This window comes from Apium graveolens, chromosome 6 (genome assembly GCF_009905375.1).
Source record: "Apium graveolens cultivar Ventura chromosome 6, ASM990537v1, whole genome shotgun sequence".
In the NCBI taxonomy this organism is placed as follows: Eukaryota; Viridiplantae; Streptophyta; class Magnoliopsida; order Apiales; family Apiaceae; genus Apium; species Apium graveolens.
Genome location: NC_133652.1, coordinates 191,951,442 through 191,979,253, shown reverse-complemented (window position 1 = coordinate 191,979,253; position 27,812 = coordinate 191,951,442). Strand labels below are relative to the sequence as shown.

General features: G+C 40.2%; 2 protein-coding genes across 2 annotated transcripts; both read right to left on the bottom strand.

Annotated features, from left to right (window-relative positions):
- Window positions 1-4,882: 4,882 nt before the first annotated feature.
- On the bottom strand, window positions 4,883-7,318 carry LOC141665641 (uncharacterized). Its single transcript, XM_074471627.1, has 4 exons — window positions 7,081-7,318; window positions 6,243-6,963; window positions 5,570-6,161; window positions 4,883-5,485 (listed from the first exon to the last, which is right to left on the bottom strand). Exons 1-4 carry the CDS (start codon window positions 7,316-7,318, stop codon window positions 4,883-4,885), a joined length of 2,154 nt encoding a protein of 717 aa, XP_074327728.1.
- A 126-nt stretch (window positions 7,319-7,444) lies between these two features.
- LOC141665640 (uncharacterized) lies at window positions 7,445-9,072 on the bottom strand. The gene is made up of 2 exons (XM_074471626.1): window positions 8,615-9,072; window positions 7,445-8,276 (listed from the first exon to the last, which is right to left on the bottom strand). Exons 1-2 carry the CDS (start codon window positions 9,070-9,072, stop codon window positions 7,445-7,447), a joined length of 1,290 nt encoding a protein of 429 aa, XP_074327727.1.
- Window positions 9,073-27,812: the final 18,740 nt, after the last annotated feature.

The window sequence follows — 27,812 nt, the reverse complement described above, 5'->3', positions numbered from 1 at the left end:
GGAAGTACTCTCCTCTTACACCCTCACGTATCTATCCCATTTTCTTTACACTTTTGTATCTCATTCTTTCATATAGGGCGCGCCCTCAATATTTCTTTTGGTTTTCTTGACAGCTGGAAGACGAGGGCGCGTCCTCTCCCTTTCACCCTTTCAAGAACTTTCTCACCAATTTGGGGATTTATTCGCCCCCAAACACTTACTTCGATCCTCAACCTCCGACGCCCACCACACTCCTGAATTTTGTGAACCGGGTGGCGCGCCTTCTTCAGGATTCTAAAGAGGGTACCTTGATGGAAGATTCCTCAGATAACTCATCCACGGACAATACTCTATTATCTCGTAGGCAAGGCAAGCAGAAGCTGGTCCAAAATGATAGATCTCCAATCCCAGATAGGACAGAGCTGGACGATGATGATTGGTTCGAGAGTTTGAACGCTGATAGATATAGGGGCATTGAGAGGGGCGTCAACGTAGGAGCAGGACCCTCTAAAGTATCCTATAGGACTGTATCTCCAAGTCTGTCTCCCCAACACACAGAGGGTGCGCCTACGTCTACGATTCCTGAGGGCGCGCCTGAAGCAAGTACGTCCCCTTTTCGTGATGAAGAAAATTTCTTTGATGAAGACTCCTTCCAATTTTCCACTTCTCCTGAACCTTCTCCAATCCCTTTTTGCCACTGGGAAGTTTCTGATAGTGAATTGGACTTTGACTGGGATGAATTTGAGCCATGTACTGAAGCTGTGAAGAAGCGTTTTAGGAAGGAGCATGGGAAGCTTTTCTGCGTGGGCCTGTCCTCAGCTTGTTCAGATGAGCAACTGGGATGGCTTATGGAATTTTATGACATGGAGGGTATATGGGCGCGCCCCTTAAGCATGATGCGGCCCCATATCTTTAATTATGGGAAAAACTTTAAAATTCCCAGAATGGTGACCAGCCCTAAGCTGGTATCTTTGGGTATAGGCGCGCCCTTACATCCTTACCTTAGGGAAGTGATAGAACTGTATGATGTGGCTCCACTTCAGCTTTCTCCCAACAGCTATAAGTTTAACCTGGCTCTGTTTATTCTCTATACGGACTTGGGTTTTCCTCAACCGTCAATGGCAGAAGTTGCTTATTTTTTCAATCTAAGGAAATCTGACCATGGATACTACTATCTGGTGGTGGACAAGCAGCACAACAAGAAGGGTTTTTCCTCTTGCAAGCTTAGCCATGAGAAAGGCTGGAAGGAAAACTTCTTTTATCTGTATGACATTCCCAGAATAAGGATAAGATTCAACAAGTCACCGAGTAAGGGCGCGCCCTTTTGTCTTTTCCCTTGTGTTATTTTTACATTTTTTCTTTCTTTTCTCATCCTTATACTTTTTCAGACAGACCAGCTTCAAAACCCCTTAAAGGCGAGCCCAAAAAATGAGCTGAAACCCTCCTTAGAGTGGCTTCTGACAGGTGGAACCTAAAAACCTTAGTCACTCGATCCAACTTGATGCGAGTAGGGATCCTTTCTGACCAAGTAGGAGTGAAGTGCAAATACGTAAAATTTAGGAAGGGTGCTCCTGTTTCTCGTGTTATTGACTTAGACAGCAAAAAAGCTGAAGAAGAAGAAGAGGAAACAGAGGATGGCTCCCTACAAGACAGAGATCCTTCAGGTTCATTCACTGTAGAATATAAAGGCGCGCCTTTTCACTATTGGCGCGTCTTACTTCTTTTTTGTTAACTCTCCATTGCCATACTGGATAGAAAAACTTTCGTTCATTTATTCTTCTTGCGTCTTTAAGGCGCGCCCTGTTACTCTAGGCGTAGTATTTTACTCATGTTTATCAATGTTGTCTCTATCAATTGCTTCTATTTGTTGCATTATTCAACATATTTGACTGTCATGTCTAACTAATATGTCTTTATGTCTTGTGCAGAAATGGCTCCTCCAAGAATCCCCAAGTCTTTTAGGGCGCGCCCTGGTGATAAGCCTAGGCCCAAATCGAAGAAGGATGCTCCTGCTACACAGGCATCTGTTCCAACTTCTGCCTCCATCCCTCAAATTGCACCTGCTCAAAAGAGGCCCATCATTGACCTCACAGAAAAGCAGGGCGCGCCTAAGAGGCAAAGAGCAGAGGGCGCGCCTTCCATCTCTTCTGCTGCCCTGAACGCTCTTGGCCCCATGGGTTCTCTTCATGTTTCAGATGAAGAAGTGGAGCAATGGCAAGCCATGGATTTGGGAGACGCAGCTCGTACTTCAATAAAGGCATCTTGCCAATTGTTTATCCACTCCACTCGAGTGGTGGATAAGCTACTGGAGAAGGGGGCGCGCCTGGAGAGGCTGCAGGGGGATAACAACATTTTGAGGAACACCCTCAAAGACAAAGACTTTCTGCATGCCAAGGACATTAAAGCTAAGGATTCTGAGATCTCTTTTCTCAAGGATGAGGTGGCCAATCTTACTTCCTAGCTGGAGATTGCCAACAAAAAGGCTACCTCTCTCCACACTGAGCTGGGTGCAGCCAACTTGAGGATTGAATATCTTGAGGAGCAACAGAAGCTAGGCTAGCCTGATGAAAAGAGGGAGATATCTGATGAGGCTTTTGCCAATGGTTTTCACTTCTACAGAGTGGGCTTTGTGGCCAATGATCCTGACTATTCCTTTGAGAAGTTTGGGGAGGAGACTGTTGCTGAGATGATGGAATTCAAAAAGGAGCATTCCACTGAAATCAAGGCCAGGAGGGTAGAGCTTGGATTGGAAGAAGAAGAAGAAGAAGAAGGGGATGGCGCGCCTCAAGAGGAAGTCTCCAAGGACGCGCCTGAAGTTGATCCAACTGTCCCTCTCCAATCTATTCCTCCAACAGACCAGTCCCAAGGCGCGCCTTAATCATTTACAGTTTTAAATTTCAAATACTTATGAGGAGCCAGCCCTCTTTTGATGCTGTGCAAAGTTGTATGACTTGTTCTTTCTGCTACTCTTTTATTCTTGCATATATGACTCGTTAATTTCATCTTTACTCAAAAATTTGTTAAGTCACTTTGATTTTCCCCTTGGCAACCATATGTTTCCATGGAGTGTGTTACTATATGGCGCACCCTTATAGATTTTTGTGTGATCTCAAAGTTTGTCATTGTGTTTCTTTGCGTTAATACCTTTGCCATATTTTAGTTGACTTATTAGTCCAATAGGCGCGCCTTATTTCGTTGAGTTTTTTCCCTGTCTTACTTTGCTGACCATGTGCGGTTATTTCTTTCATCTTTGTCTACTATATCTGTCATGATCATAAAGCAGGATTTATCAGATAGGGCGCGCCTCTTTATAGGGCGTGCCATTGATGTTTTTCAGATGAGAATTTTCATGTTAAGTGAATACAGTAACTTTTGAAGTAACTTTTCTCTTTTGTTGATAACGCGCTCTAGTGGGTAAATTACACTAGTCCCATGGCTACTATGCTCTATGGGGAAATTATTTGAAAAAAGAAAAAAATTTCTTCCTTCTGCTAGTTCCGAGGTTCGCAGTCATGTGTACTACCCCCCGAGGCTAGGAGGAATTTATTTGCTACTAGCCTATTACATAAGAATTAAAACAAGGAAACAAAGGGAACTCAACCACACCCTACTGATAATACTTCCGCAAATGTTCTGCATTCCATGCTCGAGGAATAAGTTTACCATCCAGATCTTCTAAGCGATAGGTCCCTTTCCAGAGTATAGCTTTGACTTTGTACGGTCCTTCCCAATTAGCTCCAAGCACCCCGTGCTGAGCTATCTTAGTGTTAGGCATAACCTTTCGCAACACGAGGTCTCCAACCTTGAATGGTATGGGTTTTACTTTTTTATTGAAATACCTTGCGACCCTTTGTTGGTACGCATCGAGCTTCAATTGAGCGTTTGCCCGGGTTTCATCTAGCAGATCCAAGTGGAGCCTCTAGTTAACTTCTGCATTTTCCTCGACGAACGCATCTCTCCGTAGAGATCCTGCTCCTACCTCCACGGGAACCATGACCTCATACCCGTAGGTCTGCAGAAAAGGGGTTTCACTTGTGGTCGTCCTAGGTGTCGTGTTGTAAGACCAAAGGACCATAGGCATTTCTTCTGGCCAATCCCCTTTCTTTTCTTCTAACTTTGCCTTCAAGGTATGTTTTATGATTTTATTTATGGCTTCTGTCTGACCATTACTCTGCGGATGATAAACTGCGGCGAAGTCTTTTTTAATCTTTAAGTCTTCACAGAGCTTCCTTAACTCCTTACTATCAAATTGTTTTCCATTGTCTGAAATGAGCTTGTAAGGAATACCAAACCTACATACTATGGAGTTGAACACAAAATCCCTTATCTTCTTTGCCGTGATCGTGGCTAGTGGCATGGCTTTCGCCCATTTGGTGAAGTAGTCCACAGCTACCACGGCGTATTTCACACCCCCCTTTGCTTTGGGTAACTCTCCAATGAGATCAATCCCCCGCATGGCAAAATGCCAGGGACTTGTTAATGAGGTAATGGTGGATGTCGGGACGTTGGAATAGTTGGCGAACCGTTGGCAACGATCACAAGCCCGGATAAAATTGAAAGCATCTTCCCTCATAGTCGGCCACTAGTACCCTTGTCTGAGAACTTTTAATGCCAAGGAACCACCCCCCGAGTGATTGCCACAAATCCCTTCATGCACCTCTCTGAGAATATAATTTCCTTCTTCCCTGTCCACACAACGTAACAGTGGCTGGTTAAATCCTCTCTTGTATAGTACCCCGTCATACTCGACATACTTTGCGGCTTGGTACCGAAGACGTCGAGCCTGTTGTTTATCCTCCGGTATAGCCCCTGACTGAATATAGTTATGGATGGGGGTCATCCAGTTTTCTTGTGGGATTTCTTGCGTTTGAAACACCTTCACCTCTGGGATACTTGGAACTTCCTAGATTCCCAAAGGGATTTGTCCAAGTTGAACGCTGTCCATCTGTGAACCCATCTTGGCCAAAGCGTCCGCATTACTATTCTCTTCTCGCGGAACACTTTCCAGTCTGGTACTTGAAAATTTTTCCATTAGGCGTTTTGCACATCTCATATACAGCTCTGTCCGCGGTCCTCGGGCTTGGAATCCTCCGTTGACTTGATTGACAACTAATTCGGAATCACTTCGAACTATCAAATTCACGGCCCCTACCTCCAGAGCTAACTTCAGACCATTAATCAAGGCTTCATACTCAGCATCGTTGTTGGTAGCATGAAACTTGAAATGGATAGCACTCATCAAGCGGTGCCCCTCCGGAGTAACCAAGACTATCCCGGCACCTGACCCGCTGTTGTTTACAGCCCCGTCCACATGTAATATCCACCATGGGTGGGGGAGTTCCTGCTTCTTTTCGTCCTGATGACTTTCTTGCGAGGTTGGTTCTGCCGGCACTATAGCCTTATCATAAATTTCTGCATCAAACTCAAGTATGAAATCGGCCAGCGCTTGTCCTTTGATTGCCGTGCATGGACAATATTCCAAATCGAATTGCCCTAGCTCTATGGCCTATTTTAACATTCTTCCCGACGATTCGGGTTTATGTAAAATATGCCGGAGTGGATAAGCGGTGCGAACTTCTATTCAGTGAGCCTGGAAATACGGTCTTAGCTTTCGTGCCGCAAGAATAAGAGCGTACACTAATTTTTCCATCTTGGTATATCTGGTTTCCGCATCCAACAACCTTTTGCTTACATAGTATACAGGCCACTGGTGGCTTGCTTCTTCCTTTACCAAGACGGCACTGACGAAATATTCTGACACCGCCAAATACAGAATTAATGTTTCTCCGTCTTCTGGCTTGGCCAACATCGGCGAATTTCCCAGTTGTTCTTTGATTTTCAGAAAAGCTTCTTCACAATCAGGGGTCCACAGAAAATCCTTCCCTCTCCCTTTGATCACTTGGAAGAATTCTTTGCACCTATCCGACGACTTTGACACAAATCGATTTAGGGCCGCGATCCTTCCTATTAGACTCTGTACCTGTTTAACACTGGTGGGAGATTTCATGTCTAGCAGAGCTTTTATTTTTGCCGGGTTGGCCTCAATTCCCCGGTCATTGACCATGAATCCCAAGAATTTTACCGATTCTACGCCGAACACGCACTTCTGTGGGTTTAGTTTCAGCCTATATTTTCTCAGGATATGGAACATTTCAGTTAAGTCGGCGATGTGATCTTTCGCCCTTTTCAATTTCACGAGCATGTCATCCACATACACTTACATAGTCTTCCCAATCTGCTTCTTGAACATTTTGTTTACCAACCTTTGGTAAGTGGCACCGGCGTTGATCAGACCAAATGGCATTCCGATATAGCAGTAAAGCCCTCTATCAGTGATGAAGGAGGTGTGCTCCTGGTCAGGCTCATACATAAGGATCTGGTTATACCCGGAGTATGCATCCATGAAGCTGAGCAGGGCATGTCCCGCCGTGGCGTCGACCAACTGATCAATTCTTGGTAGGGGAAAACTATCTTTTGGGCATGCTTTATTTAGGTCGGTGAAGTCCACACACGTTCTCCATTTGCCATTGGGCTTTTTTACCAATATCGGATTTGCTAGCCATTCTGGGTAAAAAAATTCTCGAATTAGTCCGACGTCTAGGAGCCTTTCTACTTCTTCTGTTAGGGCTGTAGCTCTTTCTCCACTTACGGCCCTTCGTTTTTGTTGAACCCCTTTATGCTTGGGGTCGATATTCAATCGGTGGCACATTATTTCTGGATCAATCCCCACCATATTAGAATGGCTCCATGCAAATACATCAAGGTTTGCCAACAGAAATATTGAAAGACTTTCCTTTAATCTTGGGGCCAATTGGGACCCTATTCTCAGAACCTTACTCGGGTCTTTTTCATCAACGGGGATTTCGATCGTATCTTCTGCTGACACCATCTTTTCCGTCGGCATTGGTATCCGGGGATCCAAGTCAAGGGGATTATAGATCTCCTGGCTTTGTGGAGAGGGTGCATCCCCTTCAGTAGGTGTGCCTTGCGTAGTAGAGTCATCAATTTTTTTAATATGTTTCACGGGCGAGGGTGCTCCTATAAGAGGAATGGCATCACCCTGCTCGAGGCTTTGCAAGATATCAAATCTTCCTTCCTAACGTTCCCCATGGAAATCTGCTTGGACTATGGTATCCGTCGCCTCTTCTTCTTCTTCCAACATCTCAATTCTGATGGTGTCTTCCAAGTACAACATTGTCGAGGGCAACTCAGAGGGATGTTCTTCTTCTTGCTCAACATAATAGTGGACTCGAATTTCCTCGGTTGGTTGCTCAACGCTTTTCTCCCGATCCATGTCCGGAGTATCATCGGCGTGGGAGTCTTTTCTGAAACCTTTCATTGCTTGCCTGTAGCACTCCCGTGAGTCATATTGGGAACCCCTGATACTTCTCACTCCATTCGGCGTTGGAAATTTGATAGTTAGGTGATGAATTGAAGTGATGACTCTCATTTCCCACAGAAAAGGTCATCCCAATAACACGTTGTGGGACGATTCCTGATTCAGGACCTTAAATTCAAGCATCTTTGTTACCGTCAATGGGCTTTCCCCCAGTGTACATGGGAGCCGAATCGACCCCATGACTCTAACTCCTGCACCTGAAAAACCGTAGACCCACGGGTCTTCCCCCGACATATCCTGATCAGGCAGTCCCATCTTTTTGAAGGTGCTGTAATAGAGGATGTTTGTTGAGCTTCCATTATCCACGAAGGCTCTATGGATATTGTTTGTTCCGATTTGGATGGAAATAACCAACGCATCATTGTGTGGGTGATGTACCCATCGGGCATCTGTTTCTCTGAAAGTGATATCCATGGACTCACCCTTAAACACCTTGGGTGGCTGGGTTTCCACCCTATGAATATCTGTGAGAGGCCTGAATTGGGCTTCCCTAGCGTATTTTTCCAAGGCTCGGTTGCTGCATTCCATTCCGGGATCTCCCCCGTAGATTATTCGGATACTGCCATCTCTGATAAATTTATTTTCCTCCAGGGTATCATTGTTTGTCCCGCGTGGGGCTCGTCTTTCCTCTTCCCTTATTCTGTCATCCTTGTGCTTCCTTACTTCCTTGACTACCCATTCTCCGAGGTATCTTTCCTTGATAAGCGCTTCGATTTCGTCTTTTAAATGTCGGCACTCATGCGTGTTATGTCCAGATGATTCATGGTATTCGCAATATTTTTTCTTGTCTTTGCTTTGCCATGATGATAAGGCTTTAGGTTTTCTAAATAGCCTTTTATTTCTGTTTACCTCGTAGATATGATCGATAGATGCAACCAAAGGCGTGTACCGGCTTGTCCTGTAGTCATAGTTTGAGGGAGGGCTTCATCCCCTCCTTGTGCTTGGTGTATTTACCCGGTCTGGGCTTCGACTATCCCTTCGGTATCTTGGGCTTGGAGACCTATCCCTCTTCCTTCCTTTATTTCTCTGACTCGACTGTGAGGTTGGTTGTACTTCTGCCAAAGATTGTTCTATGGCTTTAAAAGATTCTGCCAAAGCGAAGACATCCGCTAGAGTGGTCGGATCTTTCCCTTGCAGGTGCTTCCAAAAATCTGATCCAACCCTTAATCCTGCGATCAGGAAGCTTTTTAAGGCTTCGTCTGATGCCCCCTCACGCTAGTAGATTCGGCGTTGAACCTTTTGAAGTACGATGTCAAGCTTTCATTTTCCCTTTTCCTAACATTGGCAAGAGTTGTGACAGAGGGGGCGTATCTCACCGCTGCTTGGAACTTAGTTAAGAACAAATTCTTCATCTGATCCCACGAGGTGATCACCCCTGGCCCGAGCTTTTGAAACCAATGCTGGGCACTTTCTCTAGAGGTTGCCGCCAAGAGATGACATCGAGCCAAGTCCGGGACTTGGTACACATCCATCTCTATATTAAAACGACCCAGGAATTCCACCGAATCTGAGTTTCCGTGGAAACGGAGATCGCTAGTAGTGTTGCGATACCCGGCCAGCAATTGTGCATCACTTACTGCCATCGAGAATGGGGAAGGGATTTCAGCTGTAGCCGTCACCATGCCTTCGAGGTGGTTAAGTAGCCTTTTTAGATCTCCTACATTGAAAGTTCCCACGCCGGGAATGGTCTGCATTTGAGGCTACGGACCTTGGGGTTGCAATGGAGGTATTTCCACTTGATTCCCCCCGGGAGGGGCTTGTTGCTGGTTTGTATTCTGGGCGTCTTCAGGTATTACAATTATTTCAGGATTTCGTTCTTGATTCTCTTCCCCACCTTGGCCGCGGCCCCGAGTCGTACCGCGATCATAGTTTTCTGTATTCCTGGGATCATCATGTTCCACATAATCATAGCCATCTGCTTGGTTATTCCAGCGGGAATCAAGGTGTCCGCGGTAATTGCCACGACGGTATCCGTCTAAATATCTGCCTCGGCCTCCACCTCTTCCTCTCCATTGAGGCCTTCTCCATCGATCGTTTCCATACCCACGTCCATACCGATCCAGCGATCTGCGGGGAGGAGCTCTCTCATGATCGCGGTGCCGCTCCCGATTTTCCTGGGGATTCGGGGGCACACGCGTTGGATCGCGGTGCCGCTCGCGATTTTCCTGAGAATTCAGGGGCACACGCGTTGGATCGCGGTGCCGCTCCCGATTTTCCTGGGAATTCAGGGGCACACGCGTTGTATCATGGGGCATCACATCTCTGTGATCAGCTTCTTTCTGCCATTCAAGTAACACCATTCTCAAATCATCATCGCCCAAGCGAATCCCCAAGCGATCTTTCAGAGCTGCGAAGCCTCGTTGCTGATTCTCCGGCATCGACTCCGCCTGTCGGCGTTCCTCGAGACTACGTCCAGAGCGGTGCGGATGGGTGGCTCCCCGGTTATCTGTTCATAGAATTTCCCGTCCATCAGCATCTTCTTCCACTAGCTCAATGATCGGGGATGTGTCATTGGAGTAGTCTAGGCGTCGCGGGGTTATCGGCACACGCCCTCTGTCAGTGTGGCCATGGCCGGCCGAGACATCCCTATCTGTCATGGGTGCTTTTACAGGCGCCTGAGCCACTCGGTTGTGGCGAAGACCCCTCCTTGCCTTGCGTCGTTCCACAATGCTCAACCTTGAGTCGAAACCATTCAAAGCGTCGCCCATGCGATACAGTTATTCCAATAAGTCGGCGTTGCTGATGAGCACAGGTGGCTGTCCTCCAATGTCCGGCATGGGACGATCAGTCATTGGCGGAACCTATGGTTCATATTCGTAGCCATGGTCAGAATCTTCTTCAGAACTTCCATCATAAAAACTTCCATCGTGATATTGAGACATCCTTCCTCCCAGATGTAGATCTTGTTCGACCCCTCCTTCTAGCGCCAATTTGTTGACGGAGGAATTTTGTATCAACAAAGTTTGAGGTTCGTAGCCGGAAACAAGATCTGTGATGGCGGTTCTTTGTCGGAATCGTGAACAGTAGTCGGTGGATCCAATGAACAGTATTCGTCGGAAAAGATGAACAGTGTTTGGTGGTGTTGATTATTGGGGGCTGAGATTGCTTAGGGTTAGTGGTGGCTCCTTTGCGCTCTCGCTTCTCACCCCTTACAATGTGCCTATGTACCCCTATTTATAGGGGATTAAGCCCACGTAGTTCTTGGGGAACAAGAAACCTAATGGGCTTAGATTTCTTATCCCGAGGCCAAATGGGAAACCCACTGGAAACCGTCTTCTACTAGCTTTAGGAATGTCTGCCAATGAGGCCCAATCCACAAAGGCCCAAGGCTCTTCCACGGCTTCGAGACTTCATGGATGAGGCATCTCCCTGGCCAAGGATAACCCTCCGCTACCAGCTGTTTCTCTAGTCCGTGGACGCAGGTATAGCCGTGATTCACCCCAAATGTTGGACGCATCCTTGTCCCCCGATAAGGAGCCCCTACCAGATTACAGGACAAGTGATCCCAAGCTTTTGGGTGCAAAGTGCAGGATACTCCAAAGTCTCCCAACGAGGACACCCGTTGACTACAGAGACAGAGCTCCCAAAGCACACACCATATTTCACCCCACATCCCCAATGAGGATACCCATTGACTACAGGAGGAGGCCTTCAGTCCAGGCATACCCCTGGAGGTCTCTGACCACGGATACCGCCTTTTCTGTAGATTTGCTACAGGAAGGAGTTCTTCAATAGAGTACCTGCATCAAATAGGTTAGTAATAACATTCTCCATCTTCCTTGAGACTTCCAGAGAACCCATCCAAGCAGCACATAAAAGTTACATTAACATGTCAAGTAGAAGTTGAGGGCGGGCCCTGACATCTCTGCATGTTGGCACCGCCCTGTGTCACCAGCCCTTGGTCTCTTCTTAAATCATTCTACATCATAGGGCGCGCCAAAAACTATTCATCTTTAGGGCTCGCTCCAATTCTGTCCAAGCCAGCGAGCAAGTCTATCAAAGCAATCATGTCCAAATAATCCTTCCACAGAGCCTTCCTTGTCCAAGGCGTGCCCTAAGGCTCACTACACTACAGGTTTTAATTAAGAAATTTCTCTCCTTCTTCTCGATAACTGGGCGCGCCTCCTCCACCTGTTTGAGGGCGCGCCTTTAATACGGGATAATCACAACTGTCAATTCAGTTTCAGTCAATCGGGACGCAGTCTTTGAGCGCACCTTCTATTTATGGAAAGTCAATTTCATCTTTTTCCTAGATTTCAGGCGCTTCTCTTTTAATTCTGCTCATTTTATTAATCTTAATCTAAATATTGTTTATACCAATTTTTGGGCATAACAGCAGCGATCGCACTTCAAAACAAATTGATGCGCATCCTTAAATAATGTAGGCCAGAAAAATCCTGTTTGAAGGATACGAGCTGTTGTCTTTTCTCCACTATAGTGGCCTCCATACGCAGTCGAATGGCAATCTCGCAAGATCCCCCGGCTTCGCTCTACGAAATACATCTCCTGATGATTTGGTCAGCTCCTTGCCTAAACAAGAATGGTTTATCCCACATGTACCACTTCACCTCATGAAGAAACTTTTTCCTTTGAGCATAAGACAAGTCTGGAGGCATGATATTACTCACAAGGTAGTTCACAATGTCTGCAAACCACAGTTCTTCCTCTTATACCCCAAACAACTGCTCATTGGGAAAAGACTCATTTATCAATGTCTTATCCTGTAAAGTTACACTTGGATCTTTCAAACGAGAGAGATGATCAGTGACTTGATTCTCGATACATTTCCATTCCTTGATCTCTAACTCAAATTCCTGAAGTAAAAGAACCCATCGAATCAGTCTAGGCTTCGAGTCCTTCTTTGAAACGAGATATCGAATAGCAGCGTGATCAGTGAAAACTGTCACCTTTGCCCAAGCAAATAAGATCGAAACTTCTCAAAACCGTAGATAATGGCTAAGAGTTCTTTCTCAGTAGTAGTATAGTTCAGTTGAGTATCATTGAGGGTCTTACTAGTATAGTAGATCACATAAAATATATTGTTCTTTTTCTGCCCAAGAACTGCTCCAACTGCATAGTCACTTGCATCGCACGTCATCTCAAAAGGTTCATCCCAATTAGGTGCAGTTATGACAGGTGTCGTGATTAAATTCTTATTTAAGATCTCAAAAGCAGTAAGGCACTCGTCATCAAACTTGAAAGGGACATCTTTCTCTAGAAGATTGCACAAGGGTTTAAATATTTTAGAGAAGTCCTTGATAAATCACCGATAGAAACCCGCATGACCAAGAAAGCTGCGAACTTCCTTTACAGAAATTGGTGGAGAAGGCTTTCGATAACCCCCAACTTGGCTTTGTCCACCTCAAGACCCTTATTAGAGACCTTGTGCCCAAAAATAATGCCCTGTCGCACCATAAAATGACATTTTTCCTAGTTGAGAACCAGATTGGTCTCAACACACCTTTTAAGAACGACACCAAGATTTTGCAAGCATTTGTCAAAAGAATCACCAAACACAGAGAAATCATCCATGAACACCTCCACATTTTGACCAATCATGTCAGAGAAGATAACCATCATCCATCTCTGAAATGTGGCAGGTGCACCACACAACCAAAAGAAACTCTTCTAAAGGCAAAAGTACCAAATGGACAAGTGAAGGTAGTTTTTTCCTGATCTTCTGGAGCAATACAAATCTGATTATAACCCGAAAAGCCATTCAGAAGACAATAGAAATCATGCCCAGCCAACCTATCAAGCATCTGATTAATAAACAGAAGAGGGAAGTGATCCTTCCTTGTGGCTTTGTTCAGCTTCCTGTAATCCATGCAAACTCTTCACCCTGTAACTGTTCGAGTAGGAATGAGCTCATTCTTTTCATTAGCAACAACGGTGATACCTCCTTTTTTCGGCATACACTGAACTGGACTCACCCATGAACTGTCAGAGATGTCTATCCATTTGAGGATTTATTTCTTCACAACTTCTTTCATGATCGGATTAAGCCTTCTCTGTTGCTCAACAGTAGGCTTGCTACCTTCCTCCAGCAGAATTTTATCCATACAATAAGAAGAGTTGATTCCCTGATATCTGCTATAGTCCATCCAATTGCCGACTTGTACTCTCTCAGAATTCTTAAGAGCTTTAACTCATCATTACCTGAAAGGTCAGATGCAATAATAACAGGAAAAGTAGATGCATCACCTAAAAGAGCATACCTTAAATGTCCAGGAAATGGTTTAAGCTCAAGTGTAGAAGTTTCCTCAATAGATGTCTTGAGGTGCTTTGGATATTTGTTCAACTCCTCCAATCCAAGAGATTCAAGAGGCATATCTAACCTTCGCTTCCAAGGAGAAGCGTTCAAATACTACAACTGTTCATCACCTTCATCATCTTCACTATCTGAATTCCCCAACAAGGCCTTCTCTAAGGCATCAGACCTTAGCATTTGATGAAGTTCTGAAGTAACCACAGAATCGACCAACTCCACTTTTAAGCACTCCTCATTTTCACTCAGGATTTTCATGGCATTAAAAACATTGAACGTCACATCCTGATCCAGCACTCGCATAGTAAGCTCACCCTTCTGCACATCAATCAAGGTACGGTCAGTAGCCAAGAATGGTCTTCCCAAGATTATGGGAATCTTCTTATCCTCCTCGAAATCAAGAATTACAAAATTAGCAGGAAAGATGAGTTTATCCACCTTGACCAAGACATCCTCCACAATGCCTCGTGGATATGTAATAGAACGATCAGTCAACTTCAAGGTCATATAAGTAGGCTTTGGATCAGGTAAATCCAATTTCTTAAAGATTGACAAGGGCATTAGATTGATGCTAGCTCCCAAGTCACATAAGCATTTGTCAAATGACACTTTTCCAATGGTACACCGTACAAGGAATAGTGAAGCTTCCGGGATCTTTAAGCTTCAGAGGCAACTTCTGTTGCAGCACAACACTACTTTCCTCCGTAAGAGCAATTATCTCTAAGTCATCAAGCTTCACTTTTCGAGAGAGAATACCTTTCATAAACTTCACATAACTAGGCATCTGTTCAAGAGCTTCAGCGAAAGGTATATTGATATGAAGTTTCTTGAACACCTCCAAAAACTTCTCAAACTGCTTATCTAGCTTTTTCTTATTCAGCTTTTTAGGAAAAGGAGGTGGAGGATAGATATGTTTCTCCCCTATTTTACCCCTCAAGAGGAGTGTGTTCCACAATAGTCTTCCTTGGTTCCACTTCTGCTTCCTTCTGCACTTCTTCTTCAGCCACAGTTTATTCTTCTGAAACTTAAGATTTTTAGGAATTTGTAACCTTCCCAGACCTCAATGTAATTGCCTTCACCTGCTCCTTAGCTTCCTCTTTCCTGGCACTTCAGTGTCACTAGGGAGTCTACCAGGTTGAAGATTTAGCAAAGCCTTGGCAATTTGCCCAATTTGATTCTCTAAGGTCTTAATAGAAACTGCTTGGCTCTTGCACATGAGCCTCATATCCTCTAATTCAGATTTTTCATTGGACTGTTATAGCTGGAGTTATTGTCTTGGTGCATATTGCGGTTGCTAAAAACCGGGGAGGTTGTATTGCTTTGCTGCATACTACTGATAAGGCTGCTGAACCGCATTCCGTGTATTGCTCCAGCTGAAGTTAGGATGATTGTGGTTGTTGGGATGATAGGTGGATGGAACAGGCTGCTGCGACCTCCGAAAGTTGCTCACAAACTGAGCTGATTCACTAAAAATAGCACACTGTTCTGTCTCATGGGCACCAACACAAAGCTCACAGACACTAGTGATCTGATTAACTCCATAATTAGCCAAAGAATCCACCTTCATCGTCAAATCCTTAAGCTGAGCAGCTATAGCAGTAGCTGTATCTACCTCCGGAATTCCTGCTACCTTGCCCTGAGGTAATCTCTGAGTTGGGTTCTGGTATTCATTGGCAGCCATCAGCTCAATCAATTAATAAGCTTTATTGTAGCTTTTAGCCAATAAGGCTCCTTCTGATGCTGCATCAAGCATGGGTCTAGAAGTAGCACCCAATCCATTATAAAAGAATTTAATGATCATCTAGTCAGGCATCCCATGGTGAGGACACTTTCTAATAATCTCTTTGTTGCGATCCCAAGCCTCACATAAAGATTCTCTCAATTGCTGAGCTAATTGACTAAGTGTGTTTCTGATTGCAGCAGTCTTCGCCATAGGAAATAATTTATTTAGGAACTTTTGAGCAAGATCCTCCCATTTGGTGATAGACCCTGGTGGTAGAGAATGTAACCAGCACTTAGCTTTATCCCGCAGAGAGAATGGGAAAAGCCTCAACTTAATAGCATCTTTAGAAACTCCATTGAACTTGAAAGTGTCATAGATCTCGATGAAATCTCTGATGTGCATGTTGGGGTCTTCTGTCAGAGAGCCCCCAAACTGAACTGAGTTCTGTATCATCTGAATCGTGCTCGACTTGATCTCAAAGGTATTAACTGAGATGGCCGGTCGAACAATGCTAGACTGAATATCATTAATGTCTATTGAGAGTAATCCATTAAAGCCTTCGTATTCGCTTCTGGTTCTCCCATTGCAATAAGAGCTTCTTCTTCAACTTTCTCCTCGACATGTACTTCCTCAATATCTTGCTTAGCTACTACAACTTCTTCCTCATCTTGATCCAGTGCTCTCTTATGAGACTGAGAATGCGTATGCATACACGCTCGCTAGAGTACCTGTAACATGACAAGGAAATAAGTAGGTAACAATGTCCGAGTTAATGAACTTTAATGACCACTGATGACAAACAGATAAACTAAAAATTAACACCGAGTCCCCGACAGCGGCGCCAAAAACTTGTTAGGATGAAAATACGCGCTAATATTCACACAAGTATACGCGATCGCAAGTAATATAGAATTATTTCTAGTTCGTTCCCACAAAGACTGGTTTAGGTTAATTTTAATGAATACACTTATGTAATAATGGTATGGTTATTATTCAATTCTAAGACGATTAACAACTAGAGATTGTTTATAACTATGATTAACTAAGAGATAATACTAAAGAACATTAAGTAAGAGATTAAAAGGAATTGAATACTATATATCATAAACATGGGATTCTGACTTCATTACTATTTCATTCAATAGCCTCTTTGTTCTCAACCTCAGCATGTAATGACGAGGACACTAATCAGATAACACGAACCTAGTAAACGCCAACTTTCGTTGTACGAATACCCTACTATCAGACATCCACAAAAGAGATAGAAGCTGAATAGACACCAAATATATTGAGACCCTATATGTCTATAGAATTTGATAACATAATGGTTTAATGTACAAGTTACCTATCATGATTACATAGGGCAAGTAATATGGTTAAAATTACCTACGAATCATGCATATCAAATACATGAACCTATGTTAGCATGGCAAGTTCTAAACCCCTATATTCACTTTCGCTTCCATAGAGATTAACACGCTATCTTATAAGTTTGCGACGTTTATGAGACGGATAAGCACAACCAATACTAGGATATCATACAATAACCACACACTAAGACATCAAAACATATTAACTAAAGAAATCCATAAGTAAATCCGCTAGATAACCACGATAACGATTAGCCCATAATCGGACTCATCATCAACGTGGGTTTGATGAAAGCATGGTATAATAAACGTAGTCTTTATACTGAATAAATAATAAACCAAGTACGTAACAAGAATATAGGTTCACAAATAAAAAAACTAGCATCCAAGATTACAACTTAAAATAAAGAATCACAAGAATAAACTAGATTCTCTTCACCTTGGTTAAATTGTGCTATACGGTCTTCTTACACCTTCTTTTTAAGCTCTGGTACGTCTTGTTATTGAAAAATGATCTTATGTTAACATTATATAGCAACCCATGTAGATAAGAAGTCTAAAAAATCAGAATTGTAGTAGAAACAGGATTCCTGGAAATTGACCCGGCGTGGCCGTGCGCTTCACCAGCGCGAGCGCGATGTAATTCTGCATGCGCGGGCGCGATGCAATTCTGCATCTTCAGCGCGATCGCGCGCTACTACAGCGTGGGCGCGCTAACCTTCTGGAAAATCTTTATTTTCTTATTTTCTTGGCTAGTTTGAGTTGGAAATCCTCGAGCAATCTTCCTGAGCACCATCCTAACATCAATTTAGCACCAAAATAATGCTAAATCTCCTAAGTCTTTTATTCATGCCTGAAATGCAAAAACACTACAAAAACACATCAAATACACAAATAACTCGAGTACAAAACACAAATTCAAGCCTTTATAGAGCATTCTAAGTGGACATAAATGCCAATTAACGCATGTTTAGATAGCCGGTCCATTTCTAGAATAACGCCAAATTCTCCTGGCTTATATGGTATCAAATCAGCACAAAACTTAATGCCGGAAGTCTCAATATCACAATTGGTACACATTTCGTTCACAGATACACATTCTTGATTTTCTAGTTCTATAGTCATGATCTCATTTAACAATTCAACTGGGTAATTCAACATATCACTAAAACCTTGAGAAATAAGTGATCGAGTTGCTCCCGAATCTACTAATACTTTAGCACATAAGGAATTTATAGTAAGCATTCCTTCCATCGCATCCGTATTCTGAATAATATCTTTCACAGACATCTCATAAGCTCTTGCTCTTGGAGACTCATTCACTATCGCAGTAGAGCTCATGATTCTTAGCGCATCACTGATTGGGGATGGTAATTTACAATCCTTGCCATATGCCCTGGTTTTCTACAGTTGAAACATGTAAATCCAACGGCTGGAACTTTTCCCGCTTGATTCTTGGTAGGTTGATTTTTTTTGTTTGGGAAACTTTTGTAAAGAACAATAGTGCAACGAAATAATCAGAGGGATCCATATTTCAACAAATTAATAGTTGAAAAAGAAAGAATGAGTAATAATATTAATATGAATGAGACAACCATATTATTAATTAAGATGGCTAGTCTTTCATACCATATGGCATACAACACATGATTAGGTGGCATCCCACCAGCCTCTTCGTCATTTTGATAAAGCGTCATACCATAACACTACTTGTCTCAATCAGAAAGCAAAACTTGAGGGGAAAATGATTTTGAAATGAATACAACAATCTTCTTTATCATAGAACTTATTAATGAAAGAAGTTAATACTTATTCAAGAATCAAGAAGAATATATACTGTATTATTATAAAAAAATGATATTGTTGGTCACCATCCGCATTTAACTTATGTACACCTTCAGAGCTCGTTCGATCAATAGATCCCATTTCGAGTCATATAATAACTTCAAAAATTCCTCCAAAATACCTTCATAAATTGATCACTATAATAAGTTCCTACTTATTAAGTCTTGTATCCTTATTATCGTGCCTCCACATTCAATATTTTAATAAGTTGACCATAAATGCGTTCTTACTGGATATACAATCATCACTTCAAATTTCATATATGCCCCTTAGAATAACCACTGATCATTCAACCTATCGACTCTTTTGCTACTAATAATATTCATCCTTTAGAAAAGTCTGGAAATTTCCTCAATCCTCCTTAATCATACTCAGGCTTCTTATAAGTCAATAAATTCTTTAAAATTTAATAGCCTCAGGAATTGGATAAATAATGTCTCCACAAGCTGATTCTGTTGTTAATACTATCAAGCAAGATTTGCATTGCTTTGTTAAAAAATTTGAAACTTCTCCGTAATTGCGGGACAATTTGGCCCTCTGAATTGTCAATACTAAGTCTGGAACAAATATTCTTCTAAGTAATCTGAGTCTTATAACAAATAAGAAACTCAAGTAGTAATTTGATAACCAATTTATTTAAAACTTATTTTGTTTAAAGAACTTTTAGAAATTCTGTTAAGAAAATGTCTTTCGAAAACTTGTTTAAAATTTTGAAAATTGCATATCCGGTCGTTATTAGTATATGAGTTGGTTGTTGTCCTCCTTAACCATAACAAGGTACCAAATTAAAGAAACAATCACGTAAGAGTCCATCCACTTCAATTTAACTTCTACCCCTTATTGGGTCAATTTTGCCTTCATTAGCCGATAAAAACTTCAGCTATTATTGCATAATATATTATTTGTAACTTCACTATAAAGCTGCTATCTAGTACTAACCATGAAACTCCCATCATCATTTTTTCTATCGTTAAGTACAATAGTTCTATCCAGTAGTCAGCCAGCTTATTATATAAAACAAAGTTTGCTGATATCACACCACATCACTACTATACATATCACATCTGTCATAACACCATCATCTAGCTCTAATAAAACTCTGGATCTCCAATCTTCTCAAACTCCTTCAAAACCCATCTAACCCACTCCACAAGATAATTAGGGGTGGCATGCTTACTAGTGGCTCCATATAACCTGGTAGTAGCTATCCTTCGGAACACATGAATTCTCTCTTTAAGCTTCTTCTCATATTTCTCAGTATCTCGGGTACTCACAATACGATGTAACTCTCGAATCTATCCTCGCAGGTATTGTTACTTCATAAGACATGTCTCAAACTCATGGTATGGAACAGGGTGTGGGGTAAACTAAAAAGATGCACTCGCAGCTAAATGTCCGGTAAAACGAGAATCAGCAGGTGGGGGTCCTCGAATAGGTGGTCTCACATCAGGGGCTGATGGAATAGCTCAAAAATGTGCAGCTATCATAATGGGAGGTAATACAGCTAACACTGGTATATGAACAAGATACATATCAGATCTAGGTGGGGATGATGGTCCATGAACAGAAGGCTCTGAATGATCAGGTGGTACAGGGATAATAGGATCTTCCATCGCTACTATTTGGAAATCAACATCGCAAGATAAGAATCTCGAATCACAACATAAATCATACCAAAAAACCTATTATACTGTCGCACTCAACCTCTCGACGTCCTATCTTTCTATTGTTTATCTCTAATCCTAACCCTCTACCTAATCCTGACAATCTAGGCTTGTTTCAGTGATTTATAACATGTAGGTATGATACCAACCTGTGACGCCCTCCAAACCCGAGTCAGAAGTTTGGAGTTCACAACACACACCCATAATATATAAACCTGCATATGAAATATCATATGCATTGACCCTTATTTACATAACCATGGATCATAACAGGTTAAAGTATGAAACAACCCATAACCTTACCTTTTATTACATCTTACCAAATCCCAACTAGTTCAACTTATAACTGATAATGAAATAATTCTTACAAACTTGTGTAACTCAAAATTACAATATAAAGCTCATGCTAGCTCGATCCAACTTAATATGGAATCCTAGCTCGCATACTAGACTGGGGATCCTCGCTACCAACAATTTCCTTTTTAACTATAGAATAACATAAACAGATTCGCAAGAGTGAGCTAACTAGCTCAGCAAGTCATAATAACAATAACTGAGGTTAAAGAGTGATCAATTGAAATGATTGGGAGGAATCAAGTTTCTTGTTAAGAAATTACTAGAATTGGATCGTCATATTTAATTTTAAAAACCAAGGGTAGGCTACTGATCAGTCACGCACTAATCCCGAGCAAGGCACACAACTCTGCTCTATATACTGGATCCAAAGCACATATTGGCCTAATATGACCACCAATCTGGCCTGACCACGAATCTGGTCCATATAAAAAAACTATCCAATTCTAAACAATTCAATATGATAAATATTATAATTCAATAAAATCATAATTAACATTGATAAAACATTTTTCTTAGATCATAATGCAATTCATGAGTATCACCAGGGTATATCAAAGTATGTATGAAGAATGGCTTCAAGCCCGCAGAAGAATCAGGTAATAAATGAACAATGGTTTAATAGTTATACAGGGTTTAGTTCTTTGATATTACAAGGGTTATAGAATATATAAGTCTCTGTATGTTCAAGCAATTCTGTTTCAGTGTTTGGTGAATGGTATATATGTATTTGTGGAGTAGTATCGTATTTGTGTATTTTAGTATATGGGAAATCAACAATCGAGGGTCTACAAGGAATGAGGATTACGGCTCAAGTATCAAATGATATGATCAGGGTTTAAGGTTAAACAACTCAACTATCACATGATAACATATGTATATGTCAGGTATATTCAAAGCATTTGCAATATAAAATAAGAACTGATCAGGGTATTTGTAATATATCTCAAGAAAGTTTCAGAAGACTTGCCGTATCATAAATGATTTCCAACTTCACTTGCACTCGTCTAACGGTTCTATTCAATAACCACTTATTTTCCTTTTCTATACCTCGCTTCCTCTGCTAAACATAACAATTCATTATCAATGCTCAATCTCATATCCTTCTGATCGTCACACGGACGTTTCAAGCTTCTATCTACCCTTCATTTAATCCAAATCTGACTTACGGATTGACAGTTATGCCTAAAATAGTCAAACAATATTCACATAAACATATTACACATCATTCAAGTAGCACATAGCACATGGCACACATGGTATTCGATAAAAATAATTTTTCAGAGAAGGTTCGGGGTTAAAATGATGTTTCTAGCATTAATACGAATTTTTGAACATTTTTCAGAATTAAAACGAGTAAAGAATCATTTTTATAAATAAACAACAGGGTTTGAATACCCGAATTTGACTTTTAAATCATTTAATAATAATTACTCAGCCTTGAACATAATTTAAAATAATATTTTAAAGCTCGAAACTATTTTTCAAGATTTTTAAATCAATAGAAATAATTAAATCTAATTAAATAATCAATTAAAATTAATTAATAACTAATTAAATAAATTAATTAATTAATATTTAAATTAATTGATCAATTAAATAATTAATTATTAACTAAAATTAATTAACTAAGTAATTCAAATTTATTTTTGAATTAAAAATAAATTTTGGAATTTAAAATTATAATTTTTGGAATTTTTTAATAACAAAAGTCATTCTTCGAAAATAAAATAAACATAAATATGATTTTTAAAATTTGAAATACTAAATTTACAAGTTTTTAAAACATGAATATAAGGTTTGTAAATCAGGGAAACTTCTAGGGGCCAAACTGCAATTTGACACCCCTGGTCGTCTTCCTCGACTATTCCTATAACGCCCTCCAGACCCAGGGTATAAGTCTGGGGGTTATTCGCTAATCACCAAACCTGTATAATCTGATTAACAAATAATAAAGAAATGATACTTAACCCCTTTAAACTAACCAGGATTTTTTTAGTTGAAGTATGAAAACAAGAACCACTAACTACTTTATTACAAACCAAATTCAAAATCTTACAAACTTTCTTTATTACAAACCATTGTCTAATCAGTTTTAAACTAAGTTCATCTTTTATTCAAACACACACACTAACTATCTACACTCCACCTGTTCGGGAAACTCAAAGCTTTCTTCTTGGATTGGGATCAACACCTTGGGTATGAGAGGATCCCGAGGCTTGACCCGCTTCTTTACCACTCGACTCCGGATGGATTTCATATTTCTTTTTAACTGAAAACAATAAGGCGAATAACAACAAAAAGGGGTGAGCCAAAAATTGCTCAACAAGTTCACAAAATATAAACAGTGTTTAAGCAGTTTAAATGTAACGGTAACTTAGGTATATCTCCAAAGATATAACCCCGCGAGAGTAGAAAGAAGGCCATTACTGGCGAATACAAACGAACTAAACTGGACACAAGTTCGCATCTATACCCTGCTGATCAGCCAGGATACAGTGCATATCTATATCCCACTATATAGATCCCGTCGGGCACCCAGGCACTACGGCCCATCTCAAGGATCCGGTTATGTCGTGGTCCTTAGGATTAAGTAAACTTAATCCCCAAAGTATTATTATCTAGACCATGAAATAACAACCGGAACAATCGGTATGCTTTGACATATTCTAATCACCAGAATACATCAATATTTGTGAGTAATAATTGGAATATAAATAATGGATTCAAATGAAAAGGAGAAATCAAGAATCAAAAGGAAATATGAACAAGAGAATTAAAAGAGTGCAAGCGTAATGAGAATCTGAAGAAATATCACTATTCTGAAAGTAAAAATAGGGGAAAACTTGCCTTCTGCGCGACTCACTGCAAATATGTCACCTTCGTTTATCACCATCTCAACCTACCTTGCTGGCTTAGCTTCTGTTAGAGAAATAGACTGGTTTAGTCATTTCGTACTTCAATTGCATCTTGAATTGATTTCACATCGTTCCTATCGTCTACCCATGCGCTTATGACTGACTCGTATATTATATATTAACAAGTAGGACTCGATTAACCACAAAATACACATAAGCACATAAGCACATAATCATTTTTATGGTAAAAATAATTTTTAGAATCAAAATCGACTCGTTGATCGCTCAACTGATCATTATCTGACTCGTTTCCTATTTTTCGGAATTTTTCGGACTCGTCTTGGCACGCGATTCGACTGATAATCAAACAAATAACAAAACCAACTAATTTCCAGAAGAAATTAGGCTTTAATATTATTTTTAATGAAATTATTCTATTTTTCTGAGTCAAAGGGCTTTCGCTTTGTTTGAATCGAACTAACGGTTTAATTATAATGAATTAAACAAGATTTAATTAATTAATATTTAATTATAAATATATAATCCTTAATTATATTTTTAAATAATTATTTTATAATTATTGTATTTTAAAATAATTAATCCTTAATTATTAGGATTAATTACACTTTATTACAATTATTTACAAATTATTATCACTTACTCGATTAGATCGATTATTTACAAATAAATAATCGATACAACTAACTGTTACGTTATTTATCGAATAAGTAATTATTATTCGCACTATAATCGAACTCAACGATCAACTACTCATATAAATACGAGTTCCTCGCATTATCTAACTAATTATCGAATCTTTAATCATATTATTCGATTATTTTTAATCCTATTTATTAATTAATTACTTAATTATTAAATAATAAGTACATAAATAATTAGATAAATAATTAAATACTTAAATAAATAATTAAATTCGAATTTCTAAATTAATAAAATAATTTTAGAAATTAATTATAATAATTTTCAGGATTTAAAACTAATTTTTATTTGATTTTTAGAATTAATAAAACTAATTTTTGATTTTATAAAATTTAATTAAATAATAAAATAATCAGAAACAGGAAATAGGGATTGAATTCAGGGTTTTCAGAATCAAACCCGGGTTGTTTTTCGGGTTAACAACCGGGTCGTGGGTGGCTAACCGGGTCGGGAAGAAGACGACTGGTTTCTGGAAAAGCCCCAGTTTCCGGCGGTTCTTCGCCGGACTCCGGCGAGCTAAAATCACGAACCAACGTGATGATTTTGTTTCTTCTTCGATGCAAATCCATCCCAAATCCTTCCTGTAGTTCAGCCTCGCCCTATATCATCCCCAACACCACATGCGTCGTCTTCTCCGGCCATAAACGACCAAGAAACGGCGACCTTCAACCCAAAGCCGACGAGCTTGATTATGGCCAAATCATGCACCGTTATGATCGAATTTTTCAGGGAATCGATTGCAAACAACGTCCTAAACACGAATTAATCACTAACAACACTTCATAACCCCTAGAACACATTGTCCAATCTAAAGCACAAAACTTCTGGCCAAATCTCAAAATACCGATTTTGAATACGAAAATTACGATTAATATCTTAAAATAACGCTCTCGAGTTCCAGAATCACTTCCAATCATCAACAACAATCAAAAACGTCTATAAAATAACATAAACGAAATCAAAAATTAATAAACACCAAGAACTCGAATTACTACCTCTAGGGGTTATATGAATCAAATGAACACACAAAGTCATTCCTTAACTTGATATAAAACTACTGGAATCATCAAAACAACCAACCGGTTCTTAAATTAAAAACCCCTAAATCCCACATAAACCCTAAAAAAATCGAATTGAGAATCACACACTAAAACATGAAATTGATTATACGAATAGGAAGTAGAGATCAAGAGGATCGTTTTGAGTACTCATATGAAAGATTTGGTGCACATAATCACTATGAAATCGCTTCTCGAATCTACGAACTCAAGAACCCTAATTCTGGAAATTTGGAGGAAATTTCTGAATTTTTCTGATTTTTAATTAATTAATTAATAATAATTAGGCTATTTATAGTAGTAAAATTAATACTCATAATTCTACACTTTTTAAAATTAATAGGCCCCTAATTTTACAATTTTTGAGTATTAAAATTTAATTTATAAATATTTTATATATGTAATATATATGCCAAAATTTCCCAAAAATTGTGAATAATGCAAAAATACAAAGAAATGGTATAAATAAAAGTCCTATAATTTTATAAAAATAAAAATGTGATTTTTGTGGGGTTTTTAACACCCAATGGGGCCGGGAAAGTCATTTTTCGCAAAACGAGAAAATTTATAAAATGCCTAGATGTTCAGAATAATGCGATGGTAAAAGCCGTTTGATGAAAAATAAGGCCCATTATTTTATTTGAAATACCAGCTTTAAAATCATGGTTCGGGTCCTAAAACGTTTAAAAAAAAGCTATGAATGCAAAATAAAATATCTGAAAAATATCTTAAAAATACCGGAACGACACAGAATGCACATAACACATAGCAATTAGGGTTTGACAGATAATTCCACATAAATGACACATTAACAAACATAATTTATTATAAATATGATATAATACAGACGTAAATTTCGCAGACGTTACATCCTTCCCCCTTAATAGGATTCCATCCTCAGAATCTCGCTATGAAAACAAATGAGGATATTTCTCTAACATTTCACTCTCAAGTTCCCAGGTTGATTCCTCAAGCATAGGGTTTCTCCACAAAACTCGCACTAAAGATAGAGACTTATTTCTTAACACTTTCTCTCACCGATCTAAAATTCTTATCGGTTGTTCTACAAAAGACAAATCAGGTTGGATATCTACCGGTTCATACTCGATTACATGCCTAGAATTAGGACTATATCGCTTAAGCATCGACACATGAAACACATTGTGAATATCTTGCATATGAGGCGGTAAAGCTAATTCGTACGCAACTTTTCCCACTTTCTTCAAAATTTCAAATGGTCCGACGTATCGTGGCTTCAATTTCCCCTTGTTGCCAAATCTAGTCAATCCTTTCCATGGCGATATTTTGAGTAAAACGTGCTCTCCTTCCTAGTAGTCTGTATCCTTCCTTGCTTGATCTGCATATTTGCGTTGCCTGTTTTATGCTGCATCCAATCATTTTTGAATAAGTTCTATCTTTTCTTTAGTCTGTTGTATTAATTCTGGACCCAAAACCTTATGTTCTCCAACTTCATCCCAATATACTGGTGATCTATATTTTCTTCAGTATAACGCTTCGTATGGTGGCATTCCAATGCTTGCGTGATGGCTGTTGTTGTAAGAAAATTCAACCAAAGGTAAATGCTCATCCCAACTGCCTTCGAAATCAATCGCACAAACTCGTAGCATGTCTTCAATTGTTTGGATAGTTCTTTCACTTTGCCTATCGGTTTGCGGATGATATGCGGTACTCATGTTTAATTTAGTTCCAAGGCATTCTTGAAATTGTCTCCAAAATCTGGAATTGAAATGGGGATCTCGATCAGACACGATTGATATTGGAACTCCATGTCGCATCACAATTTCCTTGAGATACAAGTGCACTAGCCTATCGAGTGAAAATCTTTCATTAATCGTAGAAAATGTGCCGACTTTGTTAATCTGTCAATGATTACCCATATCGTATCATGATTTGCTTTGGTCCTTTGTAGTCCTACCACAAAATCCATCGCTAGATGTTCCCATTTCCATTCTGGAATATCTAATGGTTGCAGTAATCCGCTCGGACATTGATGTTCTGCTTTAACTCGCAGGCATGTATAGCATTTACTTACCCATTCTGCTATTTCCTTCTTCATATTCGGCCACCAAAAATTTTCCTTCAGATCACGGTACATTTTTGTACTCCCTGGATGAATGAAATATTTCGAACTGTGTGCATCTCACAATATTTCTTCTTTCAGTTCTGCCACGTTAGGGATCCAGATTCTTGATGAAAAGCGTAGGATTCCTTCGTTATCCTTCTGAGTTATGACTTCTTCTCCCGTTAAGTCGTCATCCTAAATCATCACTCCTTCTTGACAGCGGCGAATCTTCTCTAATAACTCCGGTTGAAAAGTCATAGCGTAGATAGCTTCTGTAGATTCATTGGGAACACGGATTTCGATTTCCAACTTGTCAAATTCCTTGGCTAATTCTTCACATGAAGTTAACAAATTCAATCTTTCTTTCCTGCTCAGCGCATCTGCCACAACATTTGCTTTCCCTGGATGATAACTGATCGTAACATCGTAATCTTTAATCAATTCCAACCATCGACGTTGTCTCATGTTCAGTTACTTTTGCATAAAAATAT

Excerpts from the sequence above, each read along its gene's own strand:
- LOC141665641 (XM_074471627.1), bottom strand. The coding sequence starts at position 7,318 with ATGAAAGGTTTCAGAAAAGACTCCCACGCCGATGATACTCCGGACATG. Across the intron at positions 6,964-7,080 it reads AGCAGATTTCCATGGGGAAC|GCACACCTACTGAAGGGGAT; the intron begins GTTAGGAAGGAA and ends CTACTACGCAAG. Across the intron at positions 5,486-5,569 it reads AGCTAAGACCGTATTTCCAG|GCCATAGAGCTAGGGCAATT; the intron begins GCTCACTGAATA and ends ATGTTAAAATAG.
- LOC141665640 (XM_074471626.1), bottom strand. The coding sequence starts at position 9,072 with ATGCAGACCATTCCCGGCGTGGGAACTTTCAATGTAGGAGATCTAAAA. Across the intron at positions 8,277-8,614 it reads TTGACATCGTACTTCAAAAG|GACAAGCCGGTACACGCCTT; the intron begins GTTCAACGCCGA and ends CTATGACTACAG.